Raw genomic sequence first — 23,430 nt, 5'->3', positions numbered from 1 at the left:
GTGTACAATGTGGCATAGGAATCTCACTTAAACATTGAGGGGCTAGGATGAATGGATGAATAACCATTTTCTAAAAACTGCCATCTGTATTCCCATTTCACTCGGAACAACCTCCATTCCATGACCTTCTCCATGTGCTAGTCTTTTTTGGTTTAGTGTGAAAGTTTGCTCCTTTTTTTATGAACCGTTCTATTTCTAGTGAAACTACAAAATTGCTTAGTCTGTTGCAAATCTTTAAAGTTACTCTATTTTTAAGAGAAACTTTATAGCTGCTTAGTTGCTAGTAGAACGTTAAATATGCTCTATTTTTAGCCATAGTTCAAAACTGCTAATTCTTTAGTGGAACGTTATAGTTTCTACATTCTCAGGTATTTATAAAGTTACTCAATCTTTTTAGTGAGAATTTAAAGTATGCTATGTTTTCATTAGCAATTAAGTGTGAACATTTTTTTCTAGAATTTCGAAGGTACAAAATCTACATCCACAGAAGAATGCAACTATAAAGTTTGTGTTGGTCAAACTAGTGTAAGTTTAATCAGATTTATAATAAATAGTGCTAACATTTGTACCTTCAGTAAGAAATATTAGTTATTTTGTATCATGAATGTTAATACTTTTTTACGTAATTTAGCCCAAAGTTTATACGGATTGATTTCTCCAAAAAAACAAAAATTACATTCTTCCATGGACAAAGCGAATACCAAAATAGCTTTGACCAAATTCCTGCTAAATCTTTATGCTACCTATAGAGCACTGCACAACCTTAAACATTAGTCACTCATAATTAGCAAAGATAAACCACGCAAAACTCAAAGACGAAGAAGACAGCTTTTGCCTGCATTTGTTTAAAAAAAAAGAAGCTTTTGCCTGCAAAACACGAGAGCAGAAAGTGCTGGACCATTTTGCAAAAAAAAACTGCCAAGTTGTCCTCAAATTCTATTCTCTTGCGGGCCCCACGGCCCAGCCTTGCTCGAGGTTTTTCAGGCTTTCCGCTCCCAATAGCGTTTTGGTCTCTCACTCGCTCAAGTCACACAGCAGTAGGTGGTGTTGTACGTTATCGGTCAGTCAACGCTGGACCCAACCCAAACCCAAGAGAAGGGGCACCACCAGAAACGCCTCAACAAAATCGTGAGCAGACTTGGGGTCTCCCTCTCCGAAGCACAACACTTCTCATTCCCAACAAAACCCATGGAGGAAGCCATGGGCGGGCACACCCAGCACTCAAAATCCTAGAGAGGGGAAAAAAGATCTCGTCCTTTTCTTCCTTCCTTCCCCTACTACTGGAGCTGGTGGAGGTCAGCTGGGATTGAGGAGGAGGGAAAGAGGCGAGGCGGTTAATCAAGCGGGAGGCCAACAACTGGGGGGATGGCCATGGTGGAGAGGAGGTATGGTCCCTGTGCCAGCGATGGCTTCTTCCTCCTACGGCTGCTGCTGCCGTTCTTGTTCTTCTTCTCCTTTATTGATGTGCCACCGGCCGCCGCCGCCACCACCACCACCACGCAATCGCCTCCACTGACCGACACGCAAAAGTCCATCATGAATGATATTGCGAGTCTGGTGAACTCTGAATCCGCTTCCGCCAACACCAGGTGGAACGCTGCAGACAATCCATGCAACTGGACAGGAATCAGTTGCAGAAATTCCAGTTCTTTCTCGGCCGTCACTAGCATCAGCTTGTCAAACTATGGCCTATCCGACTCCTCCATCTTTGCCCACCTTTGCCGGCTCGACACCTTGCAGTCCCTTGACCTCTCCCGAAATTCCTTCACAAATTTGTCCGCCCAGTTCTTCGCCAATTCTTCTTGCTCCATGAAAAAAGGGTTGCAGTCACTTAATCTGAGCACCAATCAGTTGGCTAATTCGCTCAGTGATTTATCCCACTTCCCCCAGCTAGAAGTTCTTGATTTGTCCTTCAATTCCTTTGCCAGTAGAAATCTCAGTGCAGACTTGGGTTATTTTCCCAAATTAAAGAGCTTCAACGCTAGTACCAATAAGTTGAGTGGTGATGTTCCTACCAGTATGGTCGGCTCTTTGCTGGAGTTGGTATTGTCTGGTAATCAACTGAGTGGTTCAATCCCTCTGGGTTTGTTTAGATATGAAAATCTTACTCTGCTAGATCTCAGCCAGAATTATCTAACTGGTCCTGTCCCAGATGAGTTCATGAGTCTCCCCAAGCTCGAGACTTTGCTTCTTTCAGGCAATAAACTGATCGGGGAAATACCAGCGAGCCTCTCAAATGTGACAACGCTGTCTAGGTTTGCAGCCAACCAGAACTATTTGACTGGTCCAATAGCCAGCTGGATTACCAAGCACGTAAGGATGTTGGATCTGAGTTACAACAATCTGAGTGGGACGATCCCCTCAGATTTCCTCTTGCATCAGGGGTTGCAGAGTGTTGATCTTACTGGCAACATGCTTCGCGGAGCTATTCCTGGCACCTTATCTCAAAGCCTCTACCGCTTGAGGCTTGGTGGAAACCAGCTTGGTGAGAACATCCCAGTGTCAGTTTGTGATACCTTGAGCATGATTTCTCTTGAGTTGGATGGTAATCAGTTAATAGGAAATATACCTCCAGAGTTTGGCGGATGCAAGAGCTTATCGTTGTTGAATCTGGCATCAAATAATTTGAATGGTTCAGTGCCTGATTCCATAGGGAAGCTTGACAAACTGGTAGTGCTGAAGCTTCAAAAAAACAACCTCAGTGGTCCAATTCCAAGTACATTTTCTGATTTGAAAATCCTGAGCACATTGAATCTTAGTCAGAATTCACTCAGTGGAGAGATACCGAGTGGAATTTTCGAGCTACCAAAGCTTTCGAACTTGTATTTGCAGGGTAACAATATCAGCGGACCTATTCCGATCTCAATCAGTTCATCGAAGTATCTAATCGAGCTCAATCTGGGTGATAATGCTCTGACTGGTACCATCCCAACCATGCCAACAACTTTGACTACATCTCTTCTTAATCTTAGTCATAACCATCTTAACGGGCACATTCCTTCAAACATCAACTCTTTAAGTGAATTGGAGATTCTTGATCTTTCACACAACTACCTGTCTGGTGATGTGCCATCTTCACTAGGGAGCCTGCAAAGCCTGACACTGCTGGAGCTTTCTTATAATAATCTGTCTGGGCATGTTCCTAGATTCCGCCCAAATCAAAATTTGGATATTGATGTTGTCGGAAATCCTGGTCTTGTAAATGGTACAGAAAACAATAATGACACTCCTACTACTGGTAAGAAAAAAAGGCACTATTTTGTCATCATCATCTTCACTATTGCCGGTGCTCTTGTTGGATTATGTGTGCTTGCTGTTATTATTGTGATGTCATTGTCAAAGAGAGTGTATCGTGTTGAAGATGAAGGATTACCAGCTGGAGAATCGGTACCGCAAATAATTAGTGGCCGTCTCATAACTATGAACAGCATCCACACCTCTGCAGTTGACTTCATGAAAGCAATGGAAGCAGTCGCCAACCACCAGAATATCTTTTTGAAGACCAGGTTCTGCACCTACTACAAGGCTGTAATGCCTAACGGCTCAACATACTCTGTAAAAAAGATTAACTCTAGTGACAAGATTTTCCAAATTGGTAGCCAGGAGAAGTTTTATCGTGAAATTGAGGTTCTAGGGAAATTGACCAATTCCAATGTCATGGTTCCATTGGCCTACATCTTGAGTACAGATTGTGCCTACCTAATCTATGAGCATGCACACAATGGCACAGTGTCTGATTTGCTACATGGTGGAAAATCAGAAGTTATAGACTGGCCTTCACGATATAGCATTGCTTTGGGGGTGGCCCAAGGGCTGACATTTCTTCATGGGTGCACTCAGCCAGTTTTGCTTCTTGATTTGTCAACAAGGACCATCCACTTGAAGTCAACAAATGAGCCTCAGATTGGAGATATCGAGCTTTACAAGATTATTGACCCTTCCAGGAGTACTGGAAGCTTTTCAACCATTGCTGGTACAGTTGGTTATATTCCACCAGGTAAGATATACTATTGTGATTCACTGAGTACCTGAATGTTAACTTTAAGCTATAACTGTTGATAATTGAGTAGTTTTGTGCCATTCTTTCTTGATATCATATCATTTTATCTCAGGCTTGAGTATTGCTAAACTTGATGTATTCTTTTGTACTCTTTAGTTTACTGCACTGCAGTGATCTTGTCTGACCGTATTTGTTTGGGCATATATTGTTCCTGTGCTTCAAGAACAATTTTCTAATTACATATTTGGTAATTGTGGCAAAACAATCCAATTTGTGGCAAAGTGATCCAAAATTTGCTTTACTGCCTGTTTGTGTGGCATCTGCACTTCAGTTAGCCCAGAATACCATCCAAAGCTGTTAACACGTAGTTTCCTCTTTTAATCTAGTCAGACATCATTTCTAAATAGAATGTCTTTCTACTTCTGGTCAAGATTATTAAGGATAAGGACTCTGATCAGCTATAGAATGGAAGAAGATTCTAGTATTTATTTTTTCTTTATATAAGCTTGAATAATTTTGTTTAACAATTTTGAAAAACTGTGATTGCCAATACACTATGCTAACACTCACTGAATCATGTTTGCAGAGTATGCTTACACTATGAGGCTGACGATGGCTGGCAATGTCTATAGCTTTGGAGTCATTTTACTGGAGCTGCTGACAGGAAAACCATCGGTCAGTGATGGCACTGAGTTAGCCAAGTGGGCGCTAAGTCTTTCAGGCAGGCCTGATCAAAGGGAGCAAATCCTTGATACCAGGATCTCAGGAACCTCAATTGCTGTTCATAGCCAGATGCTGTCGGTCCTGAACATTGCTCTCTCTTGTGTTGCATTCTCTCCAGATGCTCGGCCAAAGATGCGCAACGTCTTAAGGATGCTCTTCAATGCAAAGTGAATCAGCAGCAGCCTGTAATCATATCATAGATAAATTTTGGGTGGAGTTTCAGGCTTTCAGCTTGGTTTAGTTTATGGATGTCAGTAATCAGTATACCGGCTGCCCTTGTATAGTTCTATAGAAGATAGAACCCTAGCTTATGGTAGATCATTATATGTTTGATGAATTAGGTAATTATAGGTATCTGCTTTGAAGTGAGTGGCAATATGGTTTCTATGCTGTAACATGCAGAGATGGTTATAAGCAAAGCTTAAAGGTTATGGGTATGTGTTTTCATAAGAGATCATCCATCTTTTTGCAATGTAGACTAGTTCAACCAATCTTTTGCATTAATCATAGGTAGTTTATTTAACTAAAAGAGAAGAACTCCTCGTCCTGAAAAACTGGACAGTAAATCATAAGCTAATGCTGCTGTCTAATGTGAGAAAATTGTGCGACATTTAATCTTCATTGTGTAAAAAAGTTTTATATTGTTTTCTGGTTTGGATGAAAGACCTCCTCATGCATCCTAGTTCATCTCAGGTTGAGCCATCTTCAGCTCAAAGTTGGGTGCATATTTTCTTCCTAATGAAAACCCTCCTAATTCCTCTCAGGTTGGAACCCGCTTTTTTTTGTCAAAACTATTTTGCTCTTGTGCTTCAATTTGCATTAATTTATAATAATGTGCATATCTCAACATTTCCATATTGTTTTGCTTATTTAAAGGTTTATTTGTCACATAATAATTAATATATGAGGTGTATCAATTTTTTAAGAAAAACAGGTTACATTTGTAATGCTTTAGTCTACGGGGCCGTTTAGATCCTTTTATTTGGAGAAATTAAAATCTACTTAATAAAGTATGCTATTTGGCTTGAAATTTGACATTTCAACACTTTCCTAAAGTTCACATATAAGACTATCTCAAATTCATAGGGTGAGAGATGAAAATTGATTCTATAAATAACCTATGCTATGTTTCTATTTTGCAACTTATAACACGCTCTTTAATTCGCTCTCCTACGATAGAAATGCAATACATAAGTATCTCTCTCGTATAGCCAACAATAGTATATAAATATAATCCATATACAACTATATTAGCTTAATTAATATGTGTCTAGATTATGATTATTAAAATGAATTCAGTTCCAAGGATCCAAACTGGGGCGTTTGGAAAATTCAAGGAAACTTGATATTCCATATAGAGAACAAGATGTTCAAGATAATCGTTCAATATTTTTTTTGTCATTTCATCCCGCTTTCTTTTGCCATAAAATCCTGGAGAATTATTGAACTCAGATGGTTGGATTGTGATCCAATGTTTAAAAAAAATCAAATGATTTAATAATGAAAAATAGGAACTTGCTATATTTAGGTGTCTGAAATATAGTATGTTTTCAGGCAACGATCTTCACCGTTGGCTTATGAGCATGTAAGGCTGAGATTTAGCTAGATGGAGGAAAAATTAGGACAGGCGTGGATACGGTATAACCTGAGAACTCAAGGCATCTGAACATTAGGAAAAGTGTGAAAAATATCCTCCAAATGGTAAAACATATGGTCCCTTTGCATCTTTCCTGCTTTATTCTGAATAAAAATAAATCTACTCAAATAAAAATTGGCAACAACACAAAAAGGAGCAACATCAAAATAAAAAATATAGAAGTTTATAATCAATAAGATATATATTAGTAACCCCAATACTGTATTGGTATTTTTAGAGAAAATAAAATGCTTCTTTTTAATTTTGAATGAAATATAGGTATCTCAGGAAAACAAAAGGGTAAAAAGTATTGGCGCAAACCTTGGGCTTGTTGGAGCAATCCCCAAAGCAGCAGGAGCGACGAGCCCAAACCTTTCCACCCCTCGTCGTCCTCGGCAAATCCGCCGCGCCTCCGATACTCCCAAGGCAGCAGCGCCCGCCAGCTGCAACAACAGCAGCAGCGAGGGAGGAGTAGCCAAGCCAGCACCATCTCATCAGACTCGTCTCAAATCCTCCCCGCCACGCTCCCTTTTCCTCCCCTCTCCCCTCCCCCACCACCCCGCAATGGCCGGCCTCCTCCACCTCCACCTCCACCTCCAGTCCACGCTTCTCCCCTCGGCGTCCGCGCTCCGCCGCCGCGCGGGCGCGCCGGCGCCGTCCTCGTCCCGCCGCCGGTGCCGTGTCGAGGCCAAGATCCGGGAGATCTTCATGCCGGCGCTCAGCTCCACCATGACCGAGGGCAAGATCGTCTCCTGGACCGCCGCCGAGGGCGACCGCCTCGCCAAGGGCGACCCCGTCGTCGTCGTCGAGTCCGACAAGGCCGACATGGACGTCGAGACCTTCCACGACGGCTTCCTCGCCGCCGTCCTCGTGCCCGCCGGCGAGTCCGCGCCCGTCGGCTCCGCCATCGCGCTCCTCGCCGAGTCCGAGGAGGAGATCCCGGTCGCCCAGTCGCAGGCCGCCTCCTTCTCCTCCAGCTCCCCCTCGCCGCCGCCTCCGCAAGAAACTGCTGCTGAAGAAGCGTCCCTTACGCCGCCGCCACCTCCTCCCCCGGCGGCCGGTGGCAGTCTCTGCTCCCGCGCCGCCTTCGCCAGCAACACAAGGCGGGGGGCGCGTGGTTGCTTCGCCCTACGCCAAGAAGCTCGCCAAGGACCTCGGCGTTGATCTTTTCTCGGTCACGGGGTCAGGCCCCGGCGGGCGAATTGTGGCCAAGGATGTCGAGGCTGCGGCTGCGCCCAAGAAGGCCGCACCAGTGACTGCTGCACGGCCGGATGTGCCGTTGGGGTCGACGGTACCATTCACGACAATGCAGGGTGCTGTCAGCAAGAACATGGTGGAGAGCCTTGCCGTCCCGACATTCAGGGTCGGGTACACCATCACGACTGATGCTCTTGATCAGCTCTACAAAAAAGTGAGCATCTTTTCACAATGTTTAGGACCATTGTCATATGGATTTGATGATTGGATAAAGGGGTAAGCTTTTCTCTCTCTCTTTTTTTAAAAGATTAAGTCAAAGGGGGTTACAATGTCAGCACTGTTGGCTAAGGCGACGGCAATGGCTCTGGTTCAGCATCCTGTGGTGAACTCCAGCTGCAGGGATGGGAAGAGCTTCACATACAGCAGTAGTATCAACATTGCTGTGGCAGTGGCCATAGATGGTGGGTTGATTACGCCGGTTCTTCAAGATGCTGATAAGGTCAAACACTTTACCATGCACAATGAATGTTGATGTTTTTGATGATTTGTTTAAATAAATGGTTACTTACTGGTTTTTTGCAGCTTGACATTTATTCATTGTCAAGGAAATGGAAGGAGTTGGTTGATAAGGCACGGGCAAAGCAGTTGCAGCCCCATGAGTACAACTCTGGTATTTCTTTGCCTCGTACACAAATCTCAATATGTAGCACATTGTTGTGTATCTTTTCTAATGTCCTAAATAAGATAGTATACTTATAGAGATTAACTTTTTATGGTGGCTGAATAAAAGAATGTGGTGGATGCTAGATATTCTTGTGATGCTGTTTAACCTAGCTATATTTGCTATAATAAGGTCAAAAAGGGTGCAATCCCCTGTGTTCGTATGCTTTGTGACTCGTATCATCTATGATGCCCTTAAAACTGTACAATTACCAGGATACATATGAATCCTTCATTATCTGTATTAACACTAAATATAGTTTCATTCAGTGTAACTTCAGTCATGTATAGAAAAGGTGTAGCCCCCTCTGTAGTAGGTCGCCCTGATTCTTAAGCTTTTCCCTATAAACTTTGAATATGTATCTGATACCATCACCTACATTGCTCTGCTACACCTTGCTACAAATTGGAGATTTGGAGCTGTCTTGGACTATTTTATATCACAGCAAATGATTGCCTAATCCTAATACAGCTCTGATGCTTCCTGTTCATTACTTGATACAAGTGCAATTCTCTTCATGTGGATAGGAAAGGAATTGACTGCTACAAATTGCTTATGACTACCTGAATATATGTCTATATGCATGTTGTCATAAGCGTTTTACTTTGACAATATTTTGTACCTGGTAAACATATAGGTTATAGAACATGGTGATTGGTATTAATGTTAAGGATTGTGCTCTTTATTAATCATAATTTCCGTATCATGTAAATACTATGATATCCATTATGAAGGTCTAATTTGGATAATTTATTAGCAATGTTCAAGTTTTCTTTATGCTTCTAGTCTAACCAATTTCCATTCTCCTAATTCAATCACAATTTTGTTAAGTCAGTAGGCCAGAAGTGTTTCTCCTAGCTGTGACTTCTGTGCGTTTCTTTGATACATATAATCTCCTAAACAATGATGGACGAAGGTAGAGGGATGTATTTTAAATATTTGCAAACAAGTATATTACCTAACAATGATGCATATAATCTCCTAAAAAGTTAAAATTTATGCCATGTTTATTAGACTTGAGTATGCTCTGATTTTTCACCCGTTGCAACGCACGGGCATGTTTGCTAGTAAGATAAGAAATTCCTCAAGCCCTGGCCAGTATCCAGCATGCCAATGATATCATGTATGGGATTCATTTGATTGTCAGCTTTGTCAAATGGGATGATCTTAACCAGTCCTTTTTGAATAAGTTGATGTTCTTTCCCCTTCTTTTAAAATATAATATTAATCCAAATGGTGGTGGTAGATTGCTTCATGGATTTGTTTACTTTCCTTATAAAAATACCATGTTTGAAATTCTGAAATTAAAATCATGAAGTAAGGATCAGGAATGATACATTTGATTCACCTTTTAATGTGCTGTTGCTTTAACATGCATTGATGTTTTATCTTAGTCCTCTGTTGTCTCAGTTTCATAGCTAAAAATTTGACTGATTGACTAGGTTCCTATATTATCTAATATCTATTGTTATTTTTATTACATTTCTAGTGCTCTGGGTAGGGATGCAAGTTCTATTTGTATTGGTTCATTGTGTCAACCCAAAACTTGCTACAAATGAACTGAAATAATATTCCATGTAATTAATTTAGGGAAGAAATGAACTAAAAATGGCACGGAGCGTAATTTCTGACACAGAAAACACCATTGGGCGTCCACCTGTGTTCCTCGACAGCCTCTTGGTGTTAACCACGCATCAAACATGTATGATGTGGTGACCATGTCATTTGTGTATGCTAAGAACTACTCATGTTCATTCTGCAGGAACGTTTACTCTTTCGAATCTTGGTATGTTTGGAGTTGATAGGTTTGATGCAATACTGCCACCTGGAACTGTAAGATGAACAATTTATTTTATTCTCCATTTCTATTTTCATGCAATGCTGCGTACCTTACTGAAATATGTGGGTTACTGAAAAAAGGGATCCATCATGGCCGTTGGGGCATCAGAACCGACCGTTGTTGGTACAAAAGATGGTAGAATTGGGATCAAGAACCAAATGCAGGTAAGTTTCTTGTGTCTGGTGGAACTTGTCCTTTCGCACCAACTATTTTTTGTTTGATGAATTTCTTTTTACTTGATTTGATAATTTCACTCACTTGATCGATACATGTAGGTAAATGTTACTGCTGATCATCGGATTATTTATGGAGCCGACCTTGCTGCTTTTCTGCAAACACTTGCCAAGATAATTGAGGATCCCAAGGATCTCACGTTTTAAATATGCCAAGTGATTGTTTTTCCTTGAGGCAATCACAATCGGGTGTTTCTCACCCATCAGTAGATGTGTAGTATGTCTTCTTGTAATGTGAATTAGTTGATTTAAGCTGTCACCAATGTCAGCATCAGGTAACTATCCTTGTTGGTTACCTTATCATCATTGGTTTGTTTTTTAATAAATTCTTTTTTGTCTTTCATGTTAATTCAAAGTAGGTGTGTGAGGATGGGTATATCTATCATTTACCAGAGTTTTCATGGATAGTCGATTTTGTTGAGCACATCAATGTACCGTGACCTTGAGATACAAAGAATGAAATGTACCTTGTACCACCCTGTGGTTGATTTCACATGCCTGTCAAACAGAAATATGGTTGATGCCCTTACAAGGGTGCCAACATGAAATCTTCAGGGAGATCTGTAAAAACGGGTCACATATCTGTTTGTTTTACATGTGAAGGAGATGGACCATGATTTCTCCCAACCACTCCCATGATGTCAAGGCTGTAGAGTATCAGATAACCTGACCTGTTTTACATTCCTGGGACAGCTCAAGATAGCGTCCTCTATTTTTTGTGCAGAAAGCATTACTATTTCAGCTCGCTTGTACTCTTCATCTTCTCTACTTGAAGGATCCTATTAGGTGGGATGTCCAGTGTCTTGCTTGCTGGCATAGGTCATCCTATCCGCTATTGTAGTGTTACCGAAGCAAAGCCACAATAAAACCCCATCCAGCAGCTCTTGTTCTTGCCTCCCACTCCCTCGTGGCGCAGGGAAGCCATCCTTGCAAGCTTTGGCAGCAGCGGCGGCATGGCGTCGGACCGTGGAGAGGTCGACACCTCCCGTGCCTTCCGGTCTGTCAAGGAGGCGGTCGCCGTGTTTGGGGAGCGCATCCTTGTCGGGGAAGCCCAGTTCAGGCCAAATGGTGGTGCGCATGGCGTCCGTCGTGTTGGCAAGGAGGTGAACTCCAGGGTGAATGCTGTCGCCATTGCCGCCTCTGACGTGAAGCCGCCTAACCGGAACGATGGCGTCATGGAAAGCCACTCCAAGCCAAGTGTTGTCACCTGCAATGCCAAGAAAGAGTTGAGTAGTCGCAACAGCAAACCTGCTTCAAGCCTACTGCCGGTGTCCGTGCCAAGGCCGCCGGTCGCAGAAGATGTGCCAATGTACCTGGTTCCCTCCTCGCCGCCATTCTTTGCGTCGTCGCCTTCGCTGGCCAACGACGACGAGGACGACGAGCAAGAGCGCAAGGCGGCCGACCTCATGGTCATGAGCTCCATCAAGAAGCTGGAGGACGAGGCGGCCAGGACGAGGCAAGAGGTGTCGCAGCTCAAGAGGAGGCTGGCCGAGATGGAGCTGTCCATGGCGACCCTGAACGCGAAGCTCCACCGCGCGCTCTCCAAGGTGTCGCACATGGAGGCCGACAAAGCGGCTGCGGCGCGCGCCAGCATCGAGAGAGGCGGCAGCCGCGGCGGCGGGGACATGGCGCTGGCGATCTGGGCCGAGCGCTGCGCCCCCAGCAGGCCGCAGTTGGGCCACCTGCTGAGGCTCGGCGAGGCCGACAGGGAGGCGGTGCTGGTGTCCGGCGGCGGCCGGGCAGCGGCGGCGACGGCGAGGAGGAAGGATGCAGAAGCAGAAGCCGATCATGCCGCTGGTTGTTCCGCTCAATAATGGCGTCCTCTTCTCCAAGAAGAGGAGGATGAAGGACAAGGAGAGCGTGTACATGAAGGAGCTTTACAGCTTGCTTAGGCTGAGTTGATCATGGCTGCCATGCTACATCTGTGGATGTACTTGTGGACAATCATCTGCACTGAAGTTATCTATCTACCAACTAATTTTTAATTGTTTTTATAGTTTGTGTGAGTGGATCGTGGAGTGTGAGACCGCAATTTGTAAAAATTAATGTAAATCTAGTATTAGTGGTTATTTGTAATTCAAATCAAGTACTTATTGGACAATAGTTGCAATGGAGGTACTTATTTATAAATTAATAAATCTTATTGCATGAAATGCACGGCTATGCTATTATAGGGTGTGTCCTCAACTGCCGCTCCCTAGTTTTCAGTTACCCTTGTGTTGAACATTTCCATCTTCCTCTCAGACATGCTCACAAAAACAACTACACCAACAAAGATCAAAACTTTTTGCCTTTTTTGCGATCATCGGCATCCAAAGAATAGGAGACACAAAATCGATTAATCGATGATTTTGTAAAGATCATCTGATCTTGGATGAACAGCGTCCTTGGTCGCGCGCAGTTCATGATCAGGTTCTTGGCATTCCCTGTGATCTGACTGAGCGGTCTCTATCGGATCGGTCCCGATCGAGAGGCCGGGATCGATGGGACCGCCGCAGAGGCAGCAGCCGGACCAGGCGCGGCCGCCGGCGGGGAGCGCGTGCGTGTGGGTGGTGGCGGTGGTTCTGCTCCTCGCCGTGCTGGCCGGCGGCGGGTGCCTGGGGCTCTACGTCACGCTGCCGCCGTCCGAGGTGCCGCAGTGGCTGCCGGCCACCGGGCTCGCGCTCGTCGCGCTCCCGTGGGCGTTCTGGATCACCACGTGCGCGTACCGGTTCTGCTGCTCGTCGGACGCGGCGGCAGCGGCTCCGGCGGTGGCCAATATTGTGGAGCGGCGGTCGTCGTCGAGGGCGGGCGCCGCCGCCGTGGCGCCCATGCCCAGCAGCAAGAGCCTCAAGAGCGCGCGCAGCACGAGGCACGCCAACGGGTCGCCCGCCTCGGGGTCGGGGTCGGGATCCCCGACCGCCAGCAGCGCCGCGCGCCGGGTGCGTTTTGGAGACACCACGGTTCTCGGGGAGGACCACGCCGCGCCGGAGAATGACGACGGCTCGTCGGTGCACTCGAACGAGAGCGAGGCGCCTCTCGCATACAACATGCAATCCTCGTGATGATGTCTTCCGCATCATGTAGGGCAGGTAATCAACAAATAGATCGTTATCAATAAATAAACAGGCACATGTAGAGATTTCTATGTCACACCATGGAATGCAAAAGTTTTCGTTTTCCGTACATAAAAAATCACCAGAGAATTGTGTGCACTTTCCTGGTTTTCTTCCGGCTCTGTTTTGTCTCAGCGTGTCTATTCATGGGATTTGTTTTTATTTTTAACCTTTTTTATTTTGACGGGAATGCTTAATTTCACGCGGCAAAAAGTTTAGCCCCGTCACATCAAATCTTTGGTACTAATTAGGAGTATTAAACATAGATTAATTAATTACAAAACTAATTACACAGATTGGGGCTAATTTACAAGACTAATCTATTAAGTCTAATTAGTCCATGATTTAACAATGTGATATTTGCTAATTATAGATTAATTAGGCTTAATAGATTCGTCTCGCTAATTAGTCTACTCCTGTGTAATTAGTTTTATAATTAGTTTATGTTTACTCCTCTAGTTAGCATTCAAACGTCCGATGTGACATAACTAAACTTTAGCTCTGGATCCGGACACAGCCACCAACTATGTGCATAGATAAACAAGAAAGAAAAACAAAAGGAAGAAACTCACTGGCTGCCACCAGAGACGATGAAGTTTGTCAGTGTTAAGGTTTCGGGGTTGGGTGAGGAGTTCCATAGTTTCTGGGCTTGGTCTTTTTCTGTTGGTGATATTTCGGCTAATTTAATAGTATTTCTGTGAGGGAGAATAAACCGAATAAGCACAAGTCGGCTGGAAAGTAGATGAGTAGAACAGGGTATATAACCAATAGTTCTAAAGAAAAATAATTGGTAAATTCATGAGTTTTTTAAGTGGCTAAAAAAGTGAGCACATTTATTGGACTCCTCCAACAATTTTCAAATTCTCTATCCTAAAATATATGACAATTTTGCATCATGAATCTAAACTATTTGTATTGGTTTACTCTTTATCCACATCCATATGGATACGCACGTATATTTCCGAGCGAGTGAGTCGGGTTTTCCAAGCACGAAAAGGTTGGAGTTGATATAAAGAGTTGTTAGAGAGTTTTTTTCAATCCTTCCAAAAAATCAAGTGAGTTTTGAAAAATCTTGGAGATGCTCTTAGAAGGGGATGTGCATACTGATGGTGGTGGCTTAGCCGAGACAAAGGTAGGGCGAGATGGTGGGAAAAATGGTTGGGTGGTGCTAAATGGCAAGTGTATCAGCCAGAGAAGATGATGGCATCTGTGACAGGCAAGGGTGGCAACGGAGGTGGTGGAGCACCGCTAAAGCCGATAGGCGGCAAGAGGCGGTGGAAGCCCATGGTGGTAGGCGGTAGAGGGGAGTGTTGGATAAAGATGAGAAAGGAAAGAGACAAACAAGTACTAGCTCGAACTTGGACCGGCGAATTACGCTGGTCAAGCCTTCCCCAACGAGGTGGCTTTACCTGTAGCTCCAAGGTCCACATAGGATCGGATACAAAAAAAAAATAGGTGCTCTGCAGTTGTCGTAGTAGTGTGCAGAAGCTATATATGCTTAGGGAGAGAAGGTGGTCCATGTAAAAAAGAAGAGGGAGAGAAATAAAAATGAGGCATGATGAAAGGAAAAAGATCATGTTGAAAACTACAAGTAGTGATAGTTTGTATTGTATAAATAGTAGTCTCAACATTTACTAGTCTATGTGGACCACTTTATTTGTATTGAAACCATCGAGAGTGCTAGCCTCCATTTTTGGTGCCCTGATGGTCCTTTTTAAAACTACTCTTTCTATTACAAAATATCCACACGCCTAGATTTTGAGAGAGCAACTTAATATAAATGGCAAATGACACTACTACCCTAATGAACTATGAAAAGTACATCTTTCGTGCTCCACTGCACATGAAAATTAGAGTGAAATCATTGAAGAGCCTGAAATTAACACAGAGAATAACACCTCTGGAGCCAACTCCACACCCGTAGCCCTGTCTACGGGCACCTCAGGGGCTAGCTCCCCGCCATTAGTCCTATTACTACCATGTACCTGAGGGTTAGGTCCACACTGACAACCCCGACATGGAGGTGGCTCCTAAGGTGGCCATGGACGGGGCTATCTGCGTGGATCTGACCCTTAGGTGTAGGGCAACAAGAGGCTGATGGCAGAGAGCTGACCCCTTAGGTGGGTCGATGTTGAGCTAGCTGTGAAGGATGTTGTTCTCTGTGTTAAATTTACGGTTTGTTTGACTTTTCATGTGGAGAAGCAAAACACGTCAAATGTACTTTTCACGGGGTTCATAACTAGAGGCAGCAGTGTCATTTGCCATGTATACTAAATTGCTCTATCAAAACCTAGAAATGTGAATATTTTTGGACAGTGAGAATATGCAAGTTCTCCACGGAAAGATAAGCTCCCGTCAATTTTTCTTTTGTTTATGGCAACTTTTTTATTTGATCTATCTCAAGGTGGTTCACAGGCCTGTAGCTCCCGGCTACGCTCCGTCATCCCCAAAAGAATGTCATCCTTTGAACTTAGTTACAATTTTTAAACTTTAACTAGATTTATATAAAATATTATAAACATTTATATTTTTAAATAAGTTTATCATGAAAATATATTTCATGATGCATCTTACATATCATAAATATTAATAATTTTCTATATATTTGGTCAAACTTGAGATTTCTTTGACTACTCAAAAAATAAGATTGACATTCTTTTCTGAACAGAGAGAGTAGTCCATATGTAAAACTGGATCTTAGGACTCTATTCCAGTACATATTTTGAAATGCAATAGTGTATTTATTTTAGGACGGAGGGAGCAACATTTTTAGTTGTACTATCATCATGCCTGGCGTGGTAAAGCCACGTTGTCACGCCCTTTCTGTTTTGTAAATGTGTTCCGCCACAAAGCTTAATTATATATGCTTTTACTTTAAACGAAATTACTCTCCTACGCCATCTTGGGTTAATTAATATGATGATTTGATTTGATGGTGCATAGCTTCACAAGAATATTTGATTCTAGTCCGTCTCTCTTGATTGCCATGCATGGCAGCAGGCGCTGCGTACTTCCAGGGTCATTTTTGTTTTGGAGTCTATTCTCATCTGACCAGCTCTTCCGTTCAAATCTGTGGTTTTCTACGTGTGTCTCCTGTGTATGAAAAGTCTCCAATGATCAGTTTACTTTGATGCAATAGTTATCCAAGGATTTTGTCCCTTGCGACATCTACTACTATAGGTTAAGGTGCACAAGTCTTATAAACCGTACTATTTCAGCGAACGAACAGTGTTTTTCTCTCACAACAAATCAACGAATAATACTTTCAACCATGGCTTTTCCGCAAAGTGAACATGGCCTTAGGCAGTGATCCATTAATGCATATTACCTTTTTTGCGATGTTTTAAATTATACGACGCTTTGACTTTTCTAAATTCATAGTTTTTGCTACATATCTAGATATAAGTTATGTCTAAATATTTACTATATATATCAAGAAATACCAAAACATCTTATAATTTGGAACGAAGAAAGTGAATTATGATTGCTTGATGCTAGCGACTAATACATAAGCCGATTGAGCTATTTTGTTGCAGGTTTTGAACCTGTACTCTTTCAAAAATTTTCTAATCTTTGGTCCGATAAAAGCGACAGTGGTATGTTCATGCGAACATTCGGTTCCTGTATTAATCAAATGTGTTTTTACCCCATCGTACTCAAATTTAATTTTGTGTCTTGGGACACTCGCCCTATGAACCTATTTCATCTAATCCAGGTTCTGAAATCCTTTGTGTGCAACAATTTGATCTCATGTGCTTGGTCCAAGTGGCAATTCTCTGATGTCGTGAACATTGAAATCATACCGTGCTAACATGACCCTAAACTAACCTTTCGTTAGAATATAGTTCTATTTAAATGTAGGTCTCCAACCTTCATGTAAGGTACTACTTCCATTCCAAATTGAGTGTCACACCCAATTTTAAGGATAAAATTGAATGCACTAAATTCATGTGTGTCCAGGGATCAGTCACACACATAAGTTGATAAATTACAAAAGTATCATCACAGTGTGTCTTACATCACAATTAATACCATAACATAGTCTTACACAACACAACGGAAAATAAAAAGATAACTCTCTCATAGAAGTTTCAACACAGGGACGGTCAACTGGTTGACCACAAGCCTAATAGTCTTCAGAAAAATCCTCATACTCGTTGACATCTGTTACCCATCCGGGATTTTTATCCAAATATAGAAAGTAAACAAGCGTAAGTACTTCCCGTACTTAACAAGATAACATGTGGTTATGAAAACTCAAAAAGGTTGACGCTGGTTTACTGTAGTTAGCACTTTTAGCGAGTCAAGATTTTATCATCAACTATTATCAAGTTATGCTTAAGCCCCAATTAATCCCACATAATCAGATAGCAGAATCATTTGTATCATATTATCATCATAGAACATCATAAATGAACAACAATAATTAACCATTTATTCCGTGAGTTTTTCGGACCGCTCGTGACCGTGAGCACGGCTGTTATAACAATTTGTAACCCTCTACAGAGGTTGTGCACATTCACCGCGAGTCGTGATTCCCATATGCCCAGGTTAATTACTCCTATATCACTGCCAATATGAGCGTGCAGGGTACACTATGAAGCCATTTTATAGGTTTCTCTAACAAGTTAGGGCCGCTAGGCTTCCTCGGCAGGCAGATGTAGGAACCCCCCTTTCCTATGACACAAATCCTTTCGCGATTATACACATAAGAACAGGGGCAGTCCTATACCCAACGTGGTAAGCCCCTTTTACGCCATAAAGGTAACCTCTAACAAGCTAGAAAAGGTCCTATTACTAAGCTAAAGTCAGAGCCATGTGACCCTCACGGTTGTACTATCAATCCCAGCTTTTGCCGACAGATAAGTCCTTATGGAGGGCCAAGAGCATCATGATCGAAAGTCATTTGCTCCTTCACCCTATAATTCAGTTGTTTAAAAGTCAATTTTACCTTTTCGTTCCATAGAACCATTATTTCATTATGTAGATCATGTATAGTTACTTTGAGCGCTAGCAAACTACCTATATGCATATAACCCATAGGAGAACAAGGAACAGGATAATCAATCACTAGGATGTCCTTATGGGTATTAAAATTAGACACATGCAAATGAGTAATTAATAAATGTGAATAGGCATCAAGGTAGATCCCATGCTATACTTGCCTTGGTTAGTAAACTCCTGCTGGTCCTACTGGTCGTCAAAGAACTCTTGATCTCTAACGTTCTCTTCACTGTCTGAACACGGCCAACACGGCAACATACAATATTTCAGGAACATTCATGCAAAGCAAACAAACCTATTATTAGAACAGTACACCAGCAGTATAGAAAACAAAATAAAATGTTTATGAAAAGAATCTACGTCTCGCTACGATCACGTCAACGTGAAGTTCACGAAAATCGGAGCTAAAACGCGAAAGTTATGAATTAAACGGGATTTCCTATAGCAATTTATTTAATTAAACTTAACCATGAAATTTAAAAGTTGCAAACATGGTTAATAGTGGTACTAACATGTAGAGAACTTTATTACGAATCTAACGCAATTTGAACGGGTCAATTCGGAGCTAAAACGACGATTTTATGAGCAAAACAGTGTAGTGGCATTTCTGTAAATAGAAGGAACTATTTTTGAATTTAAATAAAATTAAATATGGAATTAATCAAAATGGCCGAGGACTGTGGGTTCTATTTGTCCAAACTCGGGGGTCTCTTTAGCAAAATTACCCGCGAAGGGGTATCGGCCTCTCTGGACCATTGATCATGCGATGGACGACAGAGAAAAGAGATGGGGGAGAGAGAAGGAGGCCGACGGCCGGGAACAGTGCTTCCGGCGGCGGGGCACCATGGCCGGAGGCAAGGAGGTCACCGGCGCGCGCGGGTTGGGGTCTACGAGCCACGGTTCAAAGAACCGAGGGCACCGGGGAAGAGAGGGGGTGCACGCGAACTTGCCTAGGCCGAGAAGGCGGCCGGAGGACACAGTTAGCGTGGTGGCGGCCATGGCCGGCGGCGTGAAGCATGTCGGCGCTCGCGGGTAGGGCCCTAGAGGCCACAAAACTCGAAATAAATGGCACGGGAAGAAAGAGGGAAGCAAGGGGGTCTCACCGCGGGAAAAACGGAGGCGGAGGCAGCTCAGGAACGGCTGTCCTCGCGGAAGGGCAGACGGCGGACCTCGGCGCTCTTCGGCGCGGCAGTTGCTCGTGCACGGGCGAGCGTGAAATTGGAGCCGGGAGGCAGCAGGGTGGGCGGCTACGCGTTCAGCTCCCTTTTGTAGAGGCTGGGGCGCGGGGGAGGATGCTCCCACGACCGAAGTGGGCGCGGTGGTGGTTTTGCCTTGACCGGGTGCGGACGCAGGACGCGCGGGAGGTTGGGGATAGCGCTGACGCGTGGGCCTGATCGGGCAGCGGCTGAGGCGCGGGGAAGGGGCGCGGCAGCGGCGGTTGCCAGCCGAGCTGGGCCAGCCCAGGAAGAAAATGGGGAAGGGGGGAAAGGGGGAAGGCGAGCGGGCCGGCGATGTAGGCCGCGCGAGGCTAGGCTGGTGCGGAGGAAAAGGCCAGCGGGACGAAATAAAGAAGGGAGAGGAGAAATGAATTTCCTTTTTTTCTTTTTATTTTCTAGAGTTTTAGCAAACCATTTTCAAATTGATTTTGTATCCAAATTCAAATTTGATCAAAACCAATCATTGCAAAAATAAAGGTGCAGTAGCATGTATGCATCAAAAGGTTACTAACCTTATATTTGATTTTAATTTTCCAAAAATTATTAATTTCCTATATTTGAATGCACACATAATAACATAATTAAATCAAATTTACTTATTTTAAAAGAATAAAATTTTTGGGTGTTACAGCAAGTTATTCTAGACAACTTTTGATACGTAATAAGCTACAGAGTGACTTACAATTTGGAAAGAAGTAACATTTATTTGGACACATACTGTACTTCATATCAAAATCGATCCTCGCAATAATGATTCACCTTTGTGAAGTTATTACTACCCCTATCAAAATGGTGGACTTCTCCTAGTGTTTTTAAGTAGTAATAAAACACTACCACTAGTCATAGCACATGATAATCTTACTAGAAGGCATTTAGTACGGAAAATTTATACTAAATTTTGAATGCTAAAACACTATGAGAAGCCCACCTTACTGGAAGTCTAAAATTCTAGTTGTGTACTATGTAGCTTTGATGAGCAATTTGAAACGATCTAGCACTTGTATTAACCCTTCAATAAAGGAACTCTATTTTATAGGTTTTATACCTCATTAAAGGTAATGAACTTTACTGCCCAAGGCTCACTCTTCACACAATTGGCTTGGCAATTTATTCATTGCAAACTTGCTATTGCGCTACCTTCGCTTCGCTCAGAATTGATGATGCTTTTGATTCATGTGCCAAAGCAAAATTCTTTATTCTATGTGGCACACACACTTGTGTACGGATCAATATGTTTACGTGCTTATTCCAAAAAAAATCTATTTGTGTTTCTATTAAAACCACTAGTACAAAAACAGATTTCTAGAGGTGGTTAAAATAGGTTTTCAGGGGCGGTCGTTTGACAAACCGCTATAATGCCACCGATTATAAAGATAGAGCGTTTATAGCATCAGTCATTTAATCATCCATGGAAAAGCATTTCTAGGGGCCGTTGCAGTAAGCACACCAATCCTGTAAATACATTTTCAGTGGCGGTTGCTGCATTGCAACCGTCCTTGAAAATGTTTTTATCAAGGACGGATGTGGCAATGCAACCGTCTCTGAAAATATATTTGCAAGTGCAGTTCACTGAACCGCCTCTGAAAATTAGTTTCAAACCTTTGCAATTCGAAATTTCCCACCATATTTAAAATCATGTTTTCACACCAAATTTCAGAGCTGGTTGCAATTAATTCAAATTAACTTCATATATACATACTAGTGAACTAGTTAACTAATACACACATGAGCAACAAAGTATTTGTAATACAATTTCAAATACATTACAAACTACAAATTAACATTAATTGTGCTTCTGCCTAAAAATGGAAGGAAGGGATGTTCGTTGCGCGAAGAGACACAAACTTGGGATCTGTGGCATACTCTGAGTCACGATCAAAGAATAAGCCCCCCGGTTTAACAACCTCCCACATCAAGAACTTGCAGAAATCATATTTGAACTTCTTGAATATCATTTGGTCAACTTTACGTGAAGCCAAAAATGACTTATGCTGCACGAAACAAAAGGGGCACAATTAGCTAGATTCATATTAATGAACATATGCATATGATATGGTTCGATAGATCGGCTTACGTCTTCAGGGTAATTGTAGTAATACCCATTGGTTCTCAGCCATTGACATACAAAATAGCCACAAAGCTTGCTTCCGGGAGGCTGTTTCGCGCACTGCAGGTTCAACTTTGATGGACTTGCACTTTGATATTGATCTTGTTCATGGCATATCCATTCTCTATCACCACCACCATTGTTCCTAAGCATATTTCAATATTAGGTAGCAGCCAATTCTTAGTTTTATCATTATGCAAATGTAGGAATGGGATCACCTTATAATCAATGGTTGTATCTGAAGGTGTCATGTCCTTATCAATACCCACACTATAAGAGAGGAGGAAGCACCCCGCCAAGGGGAGTGGTCCCACCTGTCATTGGGGTGGTCACCGAACCACCCTCCTCACTCCACCACCTTCTTGCATGCCTCCATGCAAAGAAACACTACTCATTAATCCATATCTCCACCCTTGATTTAATGATAGTTTGATCTAATGGAGGGGGATGGAGAGCACATGGATCCATGGGCCCACCTCCAATGACTATAAATAGGGGTACCCCTCGCTCTCAATACACACCATAAGGAGCAAGCCTCTCCACTTTCCCAAATGTAGTAGTAGTGTTAGTAATAGTTGGGAGTTAGAGGAGTCTCTTGTTTCCCTATCTAATCTTCAAGGTGGCCTGGTATTGTAGTTGGTTCAAATTATCCATTAGTTGTCTACAAACATTTTAGATTCATATTTTTAATATTATGGTTCTTTGGAACACTATAGTTTTTGGAAAGCTATATTGAAGTTAAAGAAAAAATTGTTGGGAGGCTGAAGAGGAGCAATGAACAATCAGTACCGTATGACGGTCAAACTGTTGAAGCTATTCTTAAGGCTCTATGCGAGGAGGTGAATAGAGTTGTAAACGTGCAAGCTAAGGAAATTATAGCATCGTATGAACACGCTATGGTAGAACAGTGCATAGTGAATGATGTATGTGTTCAATATCAAGAATGAGAACCATGTGATGCAACCTATTTTAGTTGTTGAAATATGTTGTTCTCTTTCTGTATTTTAATCAACTGAAGCAATACATTGACATGCAGGGCATGGCAACCGTTACTATGACAAAGAGAGAGAATGTGTATGTAGTTCCTTCGTCCACAAGAATGCCTATATGTTGTATAGGAGGGAAGTAGAGAAAATTGTGATATATTGGTGATAGAGGTAGAAAGGACTTTTTTTGTTCTTTGATTCAAAAGTACAAAGGAGTTTGTGCTCAGCAGAAGTACTCGTAGTTAGGCTAAAGCTTGGAGCTCGCTGTGACGATTGTGTTACGAGAATCTTTGGCAGTCTAGCATTTTCCACTGGTATTTTTATCCACATGTGAACTCATTTCATGCTCTGATTTGGGTGTTAGTGTTCTAATTTTAGGCATGTTTCTGTTAAAATTGTATGTCTTACCTATCCTCAATGTTAATGTGGTTAATTTTCTTTGTCCATCCTGTCACGGCATGCATCCATGATTGTGTGGAACGCACGGTGGCAATGAAAAGTCTAATTCAGCTTGATTCCTCTGTTCTTGCCATATTGACTTCCCTTCTGTTTGATACTGAAATACATCGGGATTTTTCTTGATGTAAATTGAATAGCTTAATCCAAATCAGAAAAAGATAAGAATAGGAATTGAGACAAATATTAAATAGACCTAGGTAACTCAAAAGAGG

At 42.6% G+C, this 23,430-nt stretch overlaps 2 protein-coding genes and 1 pseudogene across 2 annotated transcripts; all 3 read left to right on the top strand.

Moving 5' to 3' along the window:
* Positions 1–1,131: 1,131 nt before the first annotated feature.
* Positions 1,132–5,175, top strand: LOC136504191 (leucine-rich repeat receptor-like tyrosine-protein kinase PXC3). Its single transcript, XM_066499042.1, has 2 exons — positions 1,132–3,997; positions 4,587–5,175. Exons 1-2 carry the CDS (start codon positions 1,366–1,368, stop codon positions 4,892–4,894), a joined length of 2,940 nt encoding a protein of 979 aa, XP_066355139.1. The 5' UTR covers positions 1,132–1,365; the 3' UTR covers positions 4,895–5,175.
* A 1,498-nt stretch (positions 5,176–6,673) lies between these two features.
* On the top strand, positions 6,674–12,517 carry LOC136505031 (dihydrolipoyllysine-residue acetyltransferase component 5 of pyruvate dehydrogenase complex, chloroplastic-like; annotated as a pseudogene).
* Positions 12,518–12,599: 82 nt separating this feature from the next.
* On the top strand, positions 12,600–13,551 carry LOC136502524 (uncharacterized). Its single transcript, XM_066497794.1, has one exon. It carries the CDS (start codon positions 12,834–12,836, stop codon positions 13,392–13,394), a length of 561 nt encoding a protein of 186 aa, XP_066353891.1. The 5' UTR covers positions 12,600–12,833; the 3' UTR covers positions 13,395–13,551.
* Positions 13,552–23,430: the final 9,879 nt, after the last annotated feature.

The sequence above is a fragment of the Miscanthus floridulus genome, chromosome 14 (genome assembly GCF_019320115.1).
Source record: "Miscanthus floridulus cultivar M001 chromosome 14, ASM1932011v1, whole genome shotgun sequence".
NCBI classification, from domain to species: domain Eukaryota; kingdom Viridiplantae; phylum Streptophyta; class Magnoliopsida; order Poales; family Poaceae; genus Miscanthus; species Miscanthus floridulus.
The sequence above is the reverse complement of the archived record's forward strand: the minus strand, read 5'-3'. Positions and strand labels throughout refer to the sequence as shown.